Source organism: Aquila chrysaetos (genome assembly GCF_900496995.4).
Source record: "Aquila chrysaetos chrysaetos chromosome W unlocalized genomic scaffold, bAquChr1.4 W_unloc_1, whole genome shotgun sequence".
In the NCBI taxonomy this organism is placed as follows: domain Eukaryota; kingdom Metazoa; phylum Chordata; class Aves; order Accipitriformes; family Accipitridae; genus Aquila; species Aquila chrysaetos.
Genome location: NW_024470321.1, coordinates 66,803 through 83,542, shown reverse-complemented (window position 1 = coordinate 83,542; position 16,740 = coordinate 66,803). Strand labels below are relative to the sequence as shown.

The window sequence follows — 16,740 nt, the reverse complement described above, 5'->3', positions numbered from 1 at the left end:
CTCTGGTGGTCGTTTACTTCTTCAGGGGTCTTATCTTCTTCTTCTGTTCTCTAGATGAACTTTAGTCATTTACACATGCTCTCTTCTTACTTGATGATTTCAGCAGTTTTTAACAAGTCCTAGCCAGTTCTGTGATAAGACTAACATTGCAGTTCCTGTTATCACCCCTTTGTTTGGCATGTCAGTCCTTGTCCCTGATAAGCTTAACCCTTGACAGACGCCACAGGCGCCAGGCCCCGGCAAGCAAGCCTCGAAAGAACAAACAAAGCCAACAGAATTATTAAACAATATTTAAGTGGTCAAAAGGCAAATAGTTATTTCCCTGTATCAAGGCAAAGCAAAAGCCGCGCGCACAAGCAAAGCAAAACAAGGAATTCATTCACTACTTCCCATCGGCAGGCAGGTGTTCAGCCATCTCCAGGAAAGCAGGGCTCCATCACGCATAACGGTTACTTGGGAAGACAAATACCATCACTCCAAACATGGGCTTCCCACAGGGTCACAGCCTCCTTCGGGAACCCACCTGCTCTGGCGTGGGGTCCTCCACAGGCTGCAGGTGGATATATGCTCCATCATTAACTTCCATGGGCTGCAGGGGGACAGCCTGCCTCACCATGGTCTTCACCACGGGCTGCAGGGGAATCTCTGCTCCAGCGCCTGGAGCACCTCCTCCCCCTCCTTCTTCACTGACCTTGGTGTCTGCAGAGGTGGTTCTCTCATGTTCTCACTCCTCTGCGGCTGCAGTTTCTGTGCCCCAGCAACTTTTTTTTTTTCCCCTTCTTAAATATGTTATCCCAGAGGTGCTACCACTGTCACTGATTGGCTCAGCCTTGGCCAGCGGCGGGTCTGTCTTGGAGCCGGCTGGCATTGGCTCTGTCGGACATAGGGGAAGCTTCTAGCAGCTTCTCACAGAAGCCACCCCTGTAGCCCCCCTGCTACCAAAACTTTGCCACACAAACCCAATACAACAGACTAGGTATATAGACAGTGAGGTGGATTGAAAACTGGCTGAACTGCTGGGTTCAAGGGGTTGTGATCAGTGGCACAAAGTCTAGCTGGAGACCAGTCACTGGTGGTGTACTCTAGGGTTTGGTCCTGCCACCAGTGCTGTTGAATATCTTCATTAATGACTTGGACAGTGTGGCAGTGCTGCCTCAGAAAGTTCACAGATGACATAAAACCAGGAGGAGTGGCTGATGCACCAGATGGTTGTGGGACCTCTACAGGCTGGAGAAATGGGCCAACAGGAATCTCATTAAGTTCAACGAAGGGAAATGTGAAGTTATGCACCTGGGAAGGAATAACCTCATGCGCCAGTGTGGGCTGGGGCCAAGCATCTGGAAAGCAGCTTGGCAGAGAAGGACCTGGAAATCCTGGTGGACAAGTGGAACACGAGCCAGCCAAGTGCCCTTGCAGCAAAGGCCAACAACATCCTGGGATGCATTAGGAAGAGTGCTGCCAGCAGATGAAGGGAGGTGATCCTTCCCCTCCTCTCACCAGTTCAGCACTGGTGAGACACATCTGGAGTGCTGTGTCCACTTCTGGGCTCCACAATACAAGAAAGACATGGGCATACTGGAGAGAGTCCAGTGAAGGATCACAGAGATGATTAAGGGACTGAAGCATCTGACATATAGTACAGGCTGAGTGCTGGGATTGTTTAGCCTGGAGAAGAAAAGGCTCAGGGGGATCTTATCAGTCCCTTACCTCATGGCAGTGACTAAAGAAGATGAAGCCAGACTTCTCAGTGGTGCCCAGTGATGATCCACAAATTGAAAAACAGAAAATTCCATTTAAACATAAAACTTTTTTTACTGTGAGGGTGGTCAAACACTGGCACAGGTTGCCCAGAGATGTTGTGGAGTCTCTATCCTTGGAGATATTCAAAACCTGACTGGACACGGTCCTGGGCAGCCTGCTCTAGTTGACCCTGCTTGAGCAGGGGGTTGGACTAGCTGATCTCCAAAGGTCCCTTTCAACCTCAACTATTCTGTCATTCAGAGAGTACAGGCACCCAGCATTCAGGGATATGACTTGACCTCTCTGACTATTTCTTATTCCAAGAGTGTGTTAGTAAGTTGAGAAAGAAAGGTGACAGGGAAATCCATGTCATGAGCCAGACTTTTCTCTGTAGTCACTTTCTTTGCTCTGGATGTTTCCCTTCCCCTAAGCAAAGTGGAGCAGCCCAGAGCGCAGGACTAAAAGCTTTCCCCAAAACCAAATGCACTTGAAGTGCAACAGCAGCAGCCTACTGTATATGCACCAAGATAACAGGGAAAATATTTTTTTTGGAGTCAAATCCTGTTTATACAGGTAAAAAGTTAAAGTTGGCTTTCTGCAATTAACAGGAAAGAGATGCTCCTATAAATATACATGACAAGTCATCATTACTCCTAGAATTTCTTTCCTGGAAGAGAAGAAAGTCTCTATGAAGTGGTTTCATCAGAGAGCAAGATCAGAAGTTGTTATAGCTTAATAGCTCTCTACTGGCATCCTCGCTGGCCTGGCTGCTGCGTGGTATCCAGCAGCCCTCAGCAGCAGGAAGCAGTCTGCCACCACTGTGAGTGAGGAAATGGATCGTGCTTTCCCACGTGTTCTTATGAGTGCTGACCAACCATTCCTCACCCTCTTGTCTCTGAGACCTCTTCTAGGGCTCATATACATGGAGAAATTAGCCAGCATTGCTCCCTAGGTAAATACTTACCTAGAACACAGCAGCTATATGGGGAGTAGTTTTAGAGCAACAGTGCCAGTCTGTGTCTCCCCAAAGGCAATCTTAAATCTAGTCACATCCTTTCCAGTTGTCTAGAATCTCTGAAATTTCTGTTGTAGATGAGTCTGTATGCCTAATGTTCAACATGCACCAGGCACTGCAGTGGGTCTGTGGAGAGAGGAAACTCCTGGAACAGGGAAACTTGACAACACAGGAAAAAACACAGGCACCAATTACAAGGGCTGCAAATCTTTCTGCTGAGACTTCAGCATCCCTGGAACATGACCCACACTCTGTTTATGTCTTTGGCACAAACAGTCCAAGCAACTGTCAAGCTGACCTTCTGACCACAATTCTGCACTTAAGGCCTGTGGCTTCTCTCTTACCTCTCCCAGCTTGTGGTACACCTTAATGAAGAGGGAAAGGTAAGACTCTCCATGCAGGGTGGTACTTTGGAGAAGCTGAACAGTAGCTCCCAAATGCCATGTTGGCTGCACAGTCCCTTGAGCCTTGCAGGGGGCTGAAGGCATCATGACATTTGTTCTTCCAGATGAGGAGGCTTGGGGGGGACTGAGGAAGTTGGGAGACAAAGCACAAAGGTTCTTGTTTTCTAACACACTATGAACTTGTTCACTTTCAATCTCTGACAGAATGGGCTGCCCTTGCCTGAAGAACATTTCAAGCACTGTGTTCCTGGCATCTCTTAATTTATTAATCCATTTACCAGACCTTGAAAGCACCTTGCACTGGGAAAGACTATCCTGATTCTCCATTCAGAAGCAGACAGGATGAGTACAGCTATAGCTAGGAAGAACTAACAGAACCAGTATGAAACTATTCCCACAGTGCTGTCTTGGTTTGGCTTCCTTGTTCTGCAGCAGCAGTGCCACCAGCTGGCAAGAGCTGAGATCCCAAGTCACAAAGATCAGAAACAAAATACACCCAAGAAGGGAAGTGATGACAGTCAAGCAAACCTGCAGCAGCTGGGCTGGGAGTTGGAGGCAGGCAGCAGATTGAGTGCTGAAAGGGATAATGTGCACTGCCACCATGTTTGTAGTGTACAGTAAAGCACAGTCGATAGCAGCGTAGACCTGCTGCAGGTTCCAGGCCAAGGAATGACAATGGCCACACACGCACATGCCAAGCACAGTGAGAAAGCACTGAGAGAACCTGGACTGTTCAGTATAAGGAATGAAGACCATGGCCATGAAACAGTTAAAAAAATCCCTTCCAACAAAGAGAGATGAGCTGCCCCGCAGAAGGGAACAAACTGCTTCATCTGCACAAGGAATGGGAAAGCAAGGGGACCTGCAGGACAGATGATGGGACAAAATAGGTGAATGCTAGGATTAGCAGCTGGGGGAAGATTTGGACTCTCTATTGCTGAGACTTAAGCTGGACACACATCTAGGAGGAGCTCAATGAGTACTGACTGTCTTGGTACTTCCTGAGATCCTCAGCCATCCCCAATCCTTTTTGGTCCTGCAAGTCAGCTGACAGGTCCCACGCCATCTGAATGCTGTACTCAATGGAACATCTAATGCAGCTAGGGAGTTAGTAACCTTCATGGCCAGAGCACTTTCTATAGTTTAAAGTAACTGTCCCTTCACCCTCCTCTCACTTTCTTATGAGGCTTAGGGGTAGAAACAAAAGCATAAGCCTGGCAGGGGACCTGTTCTGTGTTGAGGAGGAGCAGCAGTAAGCATGATCATCTAGAAATAGAGCACAGCTCATAAGCAGTTCAGCTCCAGCTTCCACACTGAGGGGTTGGCACAAGCTTATCCAAAGCCATGGCTGTGACAGGAAGCAAGCCAGGAGCCACAGGTAGTACTGCTACTGATGCCTTCTAGCCCCATCCCACCACACATCTAGCCCATCATCTCCTGCATGTCTCCAGGGCCATGGAATTTTTTTTTTTTTTAATCTCTCTGCTCTCAAACAGTTTTGGTATAAGGCTCAGTAGGATGACAGTATGGTATTCACATGCCTTTTAGACTCTCCTCTTCCAGCATCCACAAGCATCAGTAATGCCTACTACAAGGGAGCAGAGATGGTGCAGCTGGATACACGATCTCCCATAGCTTGCATACAAAGCTGCAGTTTGTCCACGATCATGGAAACTAGCACCTCAGGGTGAGGCCAAGTATGAAGAAGATGGGGATGCAGGAGGTACTTTTAGGCACATGATTTTAATCTCCAACATAAAGCTTAGATCTCTTAAGGACATTCTTCCTCTTCAAAAAATAACCTTCCCAATTCTAGGCAAGGAAGAAGAGGCAGGGAAATAGGACAGCTGGACAGAGGCCTCACTCTCCTGTGCAACGGAAATATGGTGGAAGATCTAGTGCTACAAATGCAGTTTTGGTACATAAGGTCTGAAACCCTTAGTCCTATACCTAACTGTCTACCTATAGGTATCTGTGCTGTCCAACACTTCTAAGAGGTATTTCCTTAGAAAAATAAAGTGGTTAAAAGGAAACTCTTGCCTCAGAATAAATGAGGTACCAGAAGAAGAGAACAGGAAGGAGATGCTTTGAACAGCGTAACAGTCCCAACTCTTCCATTAGATACATTTCCTATGGAAGCAAGGAGTGTTACTGCAGCTGTACAAAACAGGACTGATGTTTAAGCTATGAAAAACAGGAATAAGCTGAGAACCTGCCCTTTGGGTATCAATCCACTCACTGGTGAAGGAAAAACAACAGTTCACTTTATTTCCTTTGAATCAGTCATGTCAACACAGAGGCTGTTACAGGGAGAAACCTAAGCCCACTTGCTCTCAAACTGCCCTGAACTTACTTGCAGTGGGATGATTAGCAAATAAAGGAAACCATCAGCCAAGCCAACACACTATACAAATACATTTTATTTAGAGATACCCATAGTAAGATGCACAAATACTTTTTGTTCACCAGTTTTCAGATCATACAACTTCAAGTAGTGGAAAAAACAAACTGCAGTTACTTACAATTATGTATATAACGGGGCAGTAGTAAAAGATCCATTTGTCAGACTACAGCATGGTTAACAATACTCAGGTGAGAATGTACAGATCTAGGTATTTAAAAAGTACATGGGTCATTGCTGCATACACTAACATGCTTTTTCAAAGAGCAACATCTTTCTGGCATGTGAACACAGTAACCCAGTTAATGCAAGATGGAAAATTAGGCTCTTAATTTGATCTGGAAATGTATCTATTAACAGTTTTCCTCTAAATGGCAAATTAAGAGTTATTTGTGACCAACACATGGAAAGCAATCTAAAAATCACTGTTACGTTGTCCATGTAGTCAAGCAACACACAGATGACCTAAAATGATCAGTTCCAGCCTACACCTTCACAGCTCTTCTACCACAGTCGTCTTCAGAAGAGTCCAGAGTACTTGACCATGCCACCTTCACATCTCATCTGAAGAGGGATGACCAGCAGTTTCACAAGCTCTGAGAGCAACTAATCTGCAGTTGCATAAGCATACAGCATGATGGAGTGTCCTGGTTTCAGTTGGGATAGAGATAATTGTCTTTCTAGTAGCTGGTATAGTGTTATGTCTTGGATTCAGTATGAGAAGAATGTTGATAACACACTGATGTTTTCAGTTGCTGCTAAGTAATGTTTAGTCTCAAGTCAAGGATTTTTCAGCTTCTCAAACCCAGCCAGCAAGAAGGCTGGAGGGGCACAAGAAGTTGGGAGGGGACACAGCCAGGACAGCTGACCCAAAGTGGCCAAAGGGGTATTCCATATCACGTGACATCACATCTAGTATATAACCTGGGGGGAGCTGGCCTGGGGGGCAGATTGCTGCTTGGGAACTAACTGGGCATCAGTCAGCGAGTGGTGAGCAATTGCATTGTGCATCACTTGTATATTCCAATCCTTTTATTATTACTATTGTCATTTTATTAGTGTTATCATTATCATTATTATTTTCTTCTTTTCTGTTCTACTAAAGTGTTCTTATCTCAACCCACGAGTTTTACTTTTTTTCCCCGATTCTCTTCCCCATCCCACTGGGTGGGGGGGAAGTGAGCAAGCAGCTGTGTGGTGCTTAGTTGCTGACTGGGGTTAAACCATGACATGGAGCAAACCCTCAAGGCTTCCATTGCTCAAGTGCTCCATTACCAGCTCATCTCTGAGCATAGCCAGCCTTTGGCATTACTGCTGGCCAAAGCTCATTGTAATAACTTTTGCCTTTTGAGCACAGGGTTAGAGTTTAGCTCATAGCCCTACTATAGCACAGTTTTTTCATAATCCACCAAATAATGAAAAAGACAAAAAAGTCTGTGGAGAAAGCCTTTAAATGGGATAAAGTCAGCAGAAAGTCAGTGATGCACCCTCCTGGCTTTGCCCTTAATGAAATCTTTAGTTATAACATTGAGTAGCAGCCAAAGATGCCAGTTCTCTGGTTGACTAAACCACCACTGATCAGTTTAACAAGCACACTGGGTGCAGATGCAGGGCACCTCCACTTCCTGATCTGCTGACATCCACTGTACAATACGCATGTGAGAGAATTTCACCATCTGTAGACTGCACAGGAGTGGAGTCTCCACTTCCAAGGCAGCCAGCCAGCCACTGAAGTTTATGGTAAAAGCACAGTGATCTTTCTACAGTGGGCTACAGGTTTTCTTTTTATTATGACTTGATATTTTTCAGACTAGGCAACCGGCTTTGAACTGATTGTTAAAGGTGAACTAGGAAGAAATGGGAGAAGAGGAAGGTGCTAAAGATTACAAAACAAAGTTAAACCCATCTGTTCTACTCTGAAAAGTGACTGTGATAAAAACAGGACCTTACTGAATTTGAAGAAACTCCAAAGTTAGCAAGAACTAAAAAGAGAACTCTAGATTAAGTCTGCACTGGGATACAGAGAGAACAGATACAGCTAGCACAGGAAATACACGTACATTTGAGCTCCTTGACCGCGTATTAATGTCAATACACTGATGACTAATCATGCTGATTCTAAAAACAAAGATAGCCTCATGGATCAACAGAATGCAGTACTGCAGTTAATTATGGATATGCATGCCCATTGAAGGCCACAGCAAGTGAAGAAGAGTTCCTGTTTCCATGCTCTTATGATCAAATTAACCTTACAGCTGGGAAGGGACATCTTGTATCAGTCACACCATCCTCTGCTATCTGCATAAGAGACAGAAACTCAGCCCAAATTCCAGATATCAGTTTAAGAACAAAGATATCCTTTGCTAATTCAGGAAACAAAGCCAAACATGTAATGTCTTTGTATTGGGGGGGAATCACTTTTCAGAGAGGAGAAACAATTTACAAGGTAACTCTGAACACTGAGCCCCATGTGCAGACAGGCTGGTTTTGCATACTATCTGCAATTTCCCACTGTTCCATTTACAAGCTACATCAATAATTTTGAACAGTTTTACCTTACAGTTAAAAATGTGCACTGTAACATTTAAAGAGAGCTGTTACTACTTCATTTGACAGCTTCTGTGATAGTTTGGGATCCAGTGCTGTTTCTGACACAGTTCACAACAGAAACAGCAAGCCGAGAAAGGCTCTGTTAAAATGGGTGGGATTGCAAGAGTTGTTAACAAACATCAGACCTTGGATTCAGAACAAAAGCCAGCAAGTATCAGCAAGTCCTGATTCCTCCCCCAGGCTTCGGATCTTATTAAATATATTTGGAAAAAAAATCATTAAAAACAGTTCACTGTAAGACATCCTACCCTCAGGCAACAAGTTGTGATCACCGCACATTTTAAAACACCTTGTGTAGTTTGTGCATCATATACATCATAGGCAGTGGGGAAGATCCAGCATTTGTGTACACATTAACATACAAGCAAGCACTGATAGATGTCACAGGTAAGATTAATCCCAAGACAAACCAGTGCATTGATTTGTGTCTACACCACATCCTAAAACAAATGGAACAAGTCACAAATAACAGCACAAACCTGTTGCAACTTCAACACATACATCTTGGAAAAAGACAACACATGTACCCAGCCCTAAGACACTGATGAGTTTGTGAGATAACTTTACAAAGATCAAGGTACCAGAAGAGGAAGGCACATTAACCTCTGGTTGGTCTGTTTCAGTATTATTTGGATGAGTCATAGTGATTTATATACCCTGAGACTGTGAGAGGCCTTGAAAAGAAAAGACCAGGTAGATGGGCAAATAAAAAGTACAAGTTTAATAAGATTTTAAGATTCAGCACCTGAATTTTCCCTTTTAATAAGGGAATCTAGAAAAGCAGTTCCTAAGAAAACAACATATTGATTCCTAGATTTTTGTTCTGAGGTCAAAGAATCAACATCTAGGATTATAGAGACATTGCACTATGTTGCAAAGGTGGGTTTTTTGGTTGGTGGTTTTTTTTTTTTTTTTTTTTTTTTTTTTTTTTTTACACACCCTCTCAGTTTCAGTCTAATGACCAGAATTTGTATACAATCAAGTGTTTTACTTGGTGGTTTTTTGGGGTACAGAAATGGTCAGGGAGCCCACATTTTCTCAACTCTGCCAACCCTGGCACTCTGTTTTAGATCCGTGTGCACTTTCTTAGACCATACCACTCCCAGCAGGAAGGAGAGGGAAAGGCTGTTAGAAAATGGCACTCAACTTCTAATTGGGAAGATTCCTTTCTGTCAAGAGCATTCTTCTAATTAGCCAAGTACCACATGGTTTTGATAAAGAAACCCAGCATCACAAGCAAAAAAGATACTTCCTATTTTAAATCCTTGAAAATTAACACGGAGAAAAAAGAATGACAGGGATATCTACTTGATCTCTCTGAAAATGTTTCTGATTAAGCCCTTTCACAAGTACCTCCCGAGCAATGAATAAGTATCTCCTCTATGTTTTTAAATTCCTCAGGAGTCCTGAGAGTAATACCAAACACTGTTAGGCTTTCACCTTTTCTCTTGTGCCCCCCTTGCCCATCCTCACCACACACCAAAGTGCCTGCTTGCAGAGGCAAGGGAGAGCATATGCAAGAGATCCCTTCAGACAAGATGTGGCTGTATTCTCCTTTCCACTCTCCCTTGTCTGCAACACAGACAAATTCCTGGTGTCTGTGCTTCAGAGACTTTCAGATAAGTTACTGAAGGTACTGCACCACTCAAAAATGCATTTTAAGTTGAGGTCACACCACAGGCTCTGGCTGTGGGGTGGCCAGTGGTGCACACGGGAATTTTCACTTGGCTTTAAGCTAGAAGGCGTGTGCCTGGCTAGCATAGGAGTCCAGGGCTCAGTACAGGCTGGCCAGAGGATCAGCTCTGCCTGCATCACACACAGCTCTGCAACAGTGTTCCTAGGAACAAGCTGTACCCTGGTTCAGTAATTTAGTCATAGCAACAATTGTGACAGAAGCTAATTAAGAACCTTGGAAAAGTGGGTTTATAGAAAATAAGGGTATCAGACCACCACAGAGCTCCCACCTGACTGCTGAAAGATGCTGCTGCTTTGTCGAGATGCAGCAACTGACAGTCCATCTGTTCTTGCTTTCTTGCAAACAAAACAGATGACCCCCATAAAGGGTCTAAGGCAAGCCTGCTTTATTTTACAGCTGCACCAGGTGAGGGACATTAATTCACAAGGTCAGTAAGTGCCTCTCAGCTGAGGGGCAGAAATTAAGACACCAAGCCACCACTCACATAGGTGGATCAACTTTACTCTGTTAACTCTGCAGCTGCAAGCTATATACAAAGCAAGTGCTCAGGTGAAGGAAGAGGATAAAATTCTGGAGAAGAACAACTGATACATAAGTATCTTAAGGATTAAGATACAAAAAGCTGCCAAAGACTTGAAATGGAGGCAGCAAATATATCCCCATAATGAAGTTCAGGAGTCCCCCTCGTTAAGGGAGTCACAAGAGTCACCCACAATGTGAATGTAACCTTTGTGGACAGACTAAGTCCAGTAAGATCACTGGGCGCTCTTACAGTGAATCTTAAAAATGGATTTATGTGGAAAATTAACAACTGAGACTACCAAAGAATAGTTAAAAGGTGTTTGTTCCTAATTTACTCATCTTGGACTAACACCAGCAGCACTGATGAAGGAACCAAACAAATGGACTCACTTCTTTACCACAATCCCAGAAAGTGCCCAAGGAGAGCACTAGCAATTCTCCCTGGCTGACTTGACTGTACAAGGGAGAAAGCTAGAGGAATTACCAGGAATAAGGTGTTTGGTGAAGAGGATGAGCACCACCCTCACTGCTATCTATACTCAAGCCAACACTGCAAAGTAGCTTCTGCTTCCTTAGGAATGTCCATCACATTAACATCCAATGGTTACTGAGGGGTTGCTGCCCAGTACTTACAAGCTGGGTATTACCGAACCCATAATTAAGTCACTAGTTTGATTACATGTGATTATGAATTGTCATGGTTTAACCCCAGCCAGCAACTAAGCACCATGCAGCCACTCACTCACTCCCCCCCCACCCAGTGGGATGGGGGAGAGAATCTGGGAAAAAAAAAAAGTAAAACTCGTGGGTTGAGATAAGAACAGTTTAATAGAACAGAAAAGAAGAAACTAATAATGATAATGATAACACTAATAAAATGACAACAGTAATAATGAAAGGATTGGAATATACAAGTGATGCACAATACAATTGCTCGCCACCCGCCGACTGATGCCCAGTTAGTCCCCGAGCGGTGATCCCCCCACCCCCACTCCCCCCAGTTTATATACTAGATGTGATGTCACATGATATGGAATACCCCTTTGGCCACTTTGGGTCAGCTGTCCTGGCTGTGTCCCCTCCCAACTTCTTGTGCCCCTCCAGCCTTCTTGCTGGCTGGGCATGAGAAGCTGAAAAATCCTTGACTTTAGTCTAAACACTACTTAGCAACAACTGAAAACATCAGTGTGTTATCAACATTCTTCTCATACTGAACCCAAAACATAACACTATACCAGCTACTAGGAAGACAATTAACCCTATCCCAGCTGAAACCAGGACAGAATACTGAAAATGTAATACCCAAAGATACCCAAATTAACATGCTAGTCTACTGAGAAGGGCTGAGCAGTAAAATTAACTGCTTCCTACACTCACCAGCAGCACAAAAGAACCCACATGATCGAAAAGTCAATAGCAGGAAGAAAAGTCTGAAGGTCTGTTATGATTAAAGTTCTTTTCTCCTTCAAGTGCCTAATGTGAGATAAACCAGAGTCTGTTCCCCCCCAGGAATAGACCATTACTGTGTAATCCCATCAGTCAAACATGTATGAGGGCAACTACCCAGTTCTACAGTCTGAGCCACCCTCAAAGGTCTACCCAGTTTCAAATAAAGCAAATTGAAGGTCTCAAGCATGGCTTGACAAAATGCCAGCAAGCCCATTTCTGCTCGACAGAGGTCACCTCTGCAAATACAGTATTGCTACAGTAAAGACTGGGATGATTTGGGGTGGAGGAGGCAACCCCAAACACACCATTCCGGAGGGCAGGAAAGAGCAAGGGAGGGAAATCATTAAGAAACATTGGAAAAGATAAGACAGCCTGAAAATGCGAATGCCACTGGGTCTCAGCAGAGCACAGTGAGCCGTTCAAGAAGCTACTGAAGTGCAGTCACTGGACTGAATTCCATCCATCGCAGGGATGTATCTGCCATTTGAACAACAGGGTGCCCCCAAATCACCTCCATGCAGAGCCTGGAGATTCCCTGCTGTACAGCCATTCCTGCACTTCAATGGGAAACCCCTGCTTTTCTCACCATGATCCTGGATTTCAATTCTGATATCTAAACCAGTAGGGCAACAAAATCAAGTAAGAAAACCTAGCTTTTTCTCCTATTTCTCCTATCACTTATCTTTGGACAGTTGGCATATCATCACCTTTCTCTGCCTCAATTTCTATCACTGACTGGACCAAAAGTGACATATGACTAACCACAAAATATTCTGAAACTTAACATCTGTATCGCTACAAGCATTTAAAACCACTGAAACAGGCTAGAAATTAAGTTCTCTCTGGCCCCATTTGTTTGCGTGCTTGCAGCACTGTCTAGTTTGTTTCCAGGTTTTTGGGGGGCTTTTCATACAGCAACAAGGATGGCTCCCTCCCCATGAGAAATTATCTTTGCAAGAAAGCACCCTGAAAGCAGAATACACAGAAGCATGTGAGACTTGAGGAATTTTACATCATTGTCCAGATTCTTCTGAATTGTCTGAAGCTTCCTATGCAGAAAAAAAAAGGAGGAAAAGGGCACTCACGCTACCAGGCTTTAGGACTGCACATTGAGGTACTTGTGGAGATCAGAGTCAGCAGAGAGGGACACTTTCCAGGGGTGCCAAGGTGACCTCTTCAGTAACCTAGAGACTCTGCTGACTCTGCAGAAAGATCAGCCTCCGTGTTTAGAGGCTGAAGCTCAGTCCATACAAATACCCTTTTTCCCCCTCACCCAGACCTGCAATATGCTTCAATTAATAGATCAACATCAGGGCTAGGATTTCCAGACCAGGAGTTTTCCTTTAGCACTGGTGACACTAAGTACCTAACTAGTAACTGTTGTTTCAGCAGAATTGGAGGACACTCAGACTCAAGTGTCTCATTTCTTTGGGGGGGGAAGGGCACCTCAAACCAAGCCCAAATAAAAGAAAAAACTAACCAGAACATGTTCCCTGTGACAGAGTGATCTTACACAGTAGCTGGAGGAGTAATCCTAGAAATACACATCCTGCACAGACTTCACCAAGATTTGTTTTATTCTGTATACTTCTACTTTTCAAAACCTCTAAAATAACCAAAGCAGTATGTTGCCATCACAGAACAACACAGGCACCATTATGACAACTTTAAAAAACAATGAATAACTAAATAAAATTTGAGAGCTCCTTTGCTACCCCATGGTATATAATTTGCCCCTTTTCTGAGAAAAGCCTAAATAGCCATGCGTGCAGCATCATGAACTGATTGGTTTAAGCAACTGTGGGGGGTTGACCCTGGCTGGATGCCAGGTGCCCACCAAAGCCATTCTATCACTCCCCCTCCTCAGCTGGACAGGGGAGAGAAAATATAACAAAGAGCTTGTGGGTCGAGATAAGGACAGGAGAGATCACTCACCAATTACTGTCACGGGCAAAACAGACTCAGCTTGGGGAAAATTAACTCAATTTATTGCCAATCAACCAGAGTAGGGTAATGAGAAATAAAACCAAATCTCAGAACACCTTCCCTCCACCCCTCCCTTCTTCCTGGGCACAACTTTGCTCCTGGATTCTCTACCAACCCCCCCAGCAGCACAGGGGGACGGGGATGGGGTTTACGGTCAGTTCATCACACGTTATTTTCTGCCGCTTCATCCTCCTCAGGGGGAGGACTCATCACACTCTTCCCCTGCTCCAGCATGGGGTCCCTCCCACAGGAGACAGTCCTCCACAAATTTCTCCAACATGGGTCCTTCCCACGGGCTGCAGTTCTTCACAAACTGCTCCAGCATGGGTCCTTTCCACGGTGTGCAGTCCTTCAGGAGCACACTGCTCCTGCCAGAAAACCTGCTCTGTGGGCTCCTCTCTCCACAGATCCGCAGGTCCTGCCAGGAGCCTGCTCCAGCGTGGGGTTCCCACGGGGGTCACAGCCTCCTTTGGGACCCCACCTGCTCCGGCGTGGGGTCCTCCATGGGCTGCAGGTGGATGTCTGCTCCACCGTGGACCTCCATGGGCTGCAGGGGGACAGCCTGCCTCACCATGGTCTTCACCACAGGCTGCAGGGGAATCTCTGCTCCAGCGCCTGGAGCATCTCCTCCCCCTCCTTCTTCACTGACCTTGGTGTCTGCAGGGTTGTTTCTCTTACATGTTCTCACTCCTCTCTCTGGCTGCCATTTTCCATCTGTCCCATCTTTTTTTTCCTTCTTAAAAATGTTATCACAGAGGCGTTACCACTATTGCTGATTGGCTCGGCCTTGGCCGGCAGTGGGTCTGTCTCAGAGCTGGCTGGTATTGGCTCTGTCGGACACAGGGGAAGCTTCCAGCAGCTTCTTACAGAAGCCACCCCTGTAACCCCCCCTGCTACCAAAACCTTGCCACACAAAGCCAATACAGCAACCAACCCACAAGGGAAGTAGAATTATGAAACACCACAAGAAGATCTGTTTGTGAAGCACCCGTGTCAGTGCTCAGTGTGAGTAAATTATACTTCTGGGACAGGTGCGCATCTGAGAGAGCTCTTCTCTGGCCAGGATTTCTACCCAGATGGGGGGGAACTGTATTCCTTGCAGGATTTCCATCCAAGTCTCCACTACCAACTGGAAATTAAGCCTGAGGCTCACTGCTTAGCATTACTGATGAAGATACTGAGTACAAAGACAAGAGGGACTACAAGGACACATGCGGACTAGCTCTAGGCAGTCTAGCAGGAACTGCATAAAGGACTAGAGCTACTCTGCAGTGGTGGCTGTGATCTCCAGCAGAGACAGAACAGAGCATGTCCCAGCCTTGTCTGTCTTCTCAGCTTCAACCAACTACCCATTTGGCACCAAAGCAGTGATGTACAGGCACACTCTGCTCCACCAGTGACAGGGGGCAGGGGAAAGGCATTCATCCCAGCACGACAGAGGCATCAGTAACAAGCCAAGAGTTTGGTGCCTGCCAAAAGGCTAGGAGGAGCGCCCTGGAGTTCTGCATTTTAGCTGAGTATTAGGTAAGACCATGTTTTGGGTTTGTGTGGCAGGGTTTTGGTAGCAGGGGAGGGAGCTGCAGGGGTGGCTCCTGTGAGAAGCTGCTGGAAGCTTCCCTGGCTCCAAGTCAGACCCGCCTCTGGCCAAGGCCGACCCAATCAGTGACAGTGGTAGCACCGCTGGGATAACAGATTTAAGAAGGGGAAACCTGCAGCGGTAAGGGGAGTGGAATGCAAGAGAAACACCTACGCAGACACCAAGGTCAGTGAAGGAGGAGGGGGAGGAGGTGCACCAGAGGAGGGGATGCCCCTGCGGCCCATGATGAGACAGCAGGCTGTCCCCCTGCAGCCCATGGAGGTGAACGGTGGAGCAGATGCCCATCTACAGCCCGTGGAGGACCCCACGCCGGAGCAGGTGGGTGCCCCCGAAGATGGCCGTGACTCCATGGGAAAGCCCATTGTCCTGGGTTCAGCTAGGATAGAGTTAATTTTTACAGGAACCTGGGAGGTGGGGGGGCATAGCCGGGGCAGCTGACCTGAACTAGCCAAGGAGCTATTCCATACTATGTGACATCATGCCCAGTATATAAATGGGGAGCGGGCTAGGGGGAGACCTCTCGACTGTGGGGGAAGTGGTGGAGCGTCGGGTTCTGGGTGGTGAGCAGTTGCACTGTGCATCACTCGTTTTGTATACTCTTTTATTAGTACCGTTGTTGCTGTTGTTGTAACTTCTCTTTTTTTTTTTTTGTGTTGTCCCAGTAAACTGCCCTTATCTCAGCCCTCGAGGTTCCGGTTTTTTTTCCTTTTCTCTCCTCCGTCTCCTCCCTATCCCACCGGAGGGGGGCGGGAGGAGTGAGGGAGCGCCTGCATGGTCCTTTGTTACCGGCTGGGCTGAAACCACGACAGTCCTTTTTGGCGCCCAACATGGGGCGACAAAGGGTTGAGATAACGACAGATCTGGCTAGAGCGTGTTGAAACAAATTTGTCATACGCATTCCTTATATTAGATAAATAGATGTTAGTCACAATGTTGGTTCATTTGTTTACATGGTGGCGTTTTGTAAGTTCTTATATACTCTATGTATTGCCTGTAGTTACGTTTCTCACCTCTGGAAGAGGGATCGGGATTATCATTTTGCTGTACTGGGCAATATCGACTTGTGAAATGATTACATCACTGGTCATGAGGTTAAGCTGGTATCTGTATGAGGCAGTGATATCATTTCCATACTTTGGGCACCTTCTATTGGATTTTATTGGGAATTACACCCAATCCATGGGGAAGTTGGGGGGGATACTTCCCCCCATCCATTCGCCTCCCTTCTCTCCTTCTGACTAATTACAACAGCTTTTGAGAATTTTGAATATCCTTGGGATGCACAAGCCAGCATGCTGTTAGTGCTATGCCTCCTGAATA

The 16,740-nt window shown here is 45.7% G+C and overlaps 1 protein-coding gene across 3 annotated transcripts in view; it reads right to left on the bottom strand.

The window, feature by feature from the left end:
- Window positions 1-1,924: 1,924 nt before the first annotated feature.
- LOC121232876 (DDB1- and CUL4-associated factor 12) overlaps window positions 1,925-16,740 on the bottom strand; it is a 53,490-nt gene continuing 38,674 nt past the window's right edge. Inside the window, exons 9-10 of one of the 3 annotated variants that reach the window (XR_005931737.1) lie at window positions 2,705-2,914; window positions 1,925-2,407 (exon numbers count right to left, since the gene is read on the bottom strand). Coding sequence is in view for 2 of the 3 variants with exons in the window: in XM_041121375.1 (XP_040977309.1) it covers window positions 2,783-2,914 (132 nt within the window). In the remaining variant the exon portion in view is untranslated. Of the gene's footprint in view, window positions 2,915-16,740 lie in introns of all 3 variants that reach the window. The other 2 variants (XM_041121375.1, XM_041121376.1) reach the window with 2 other exon arrangements.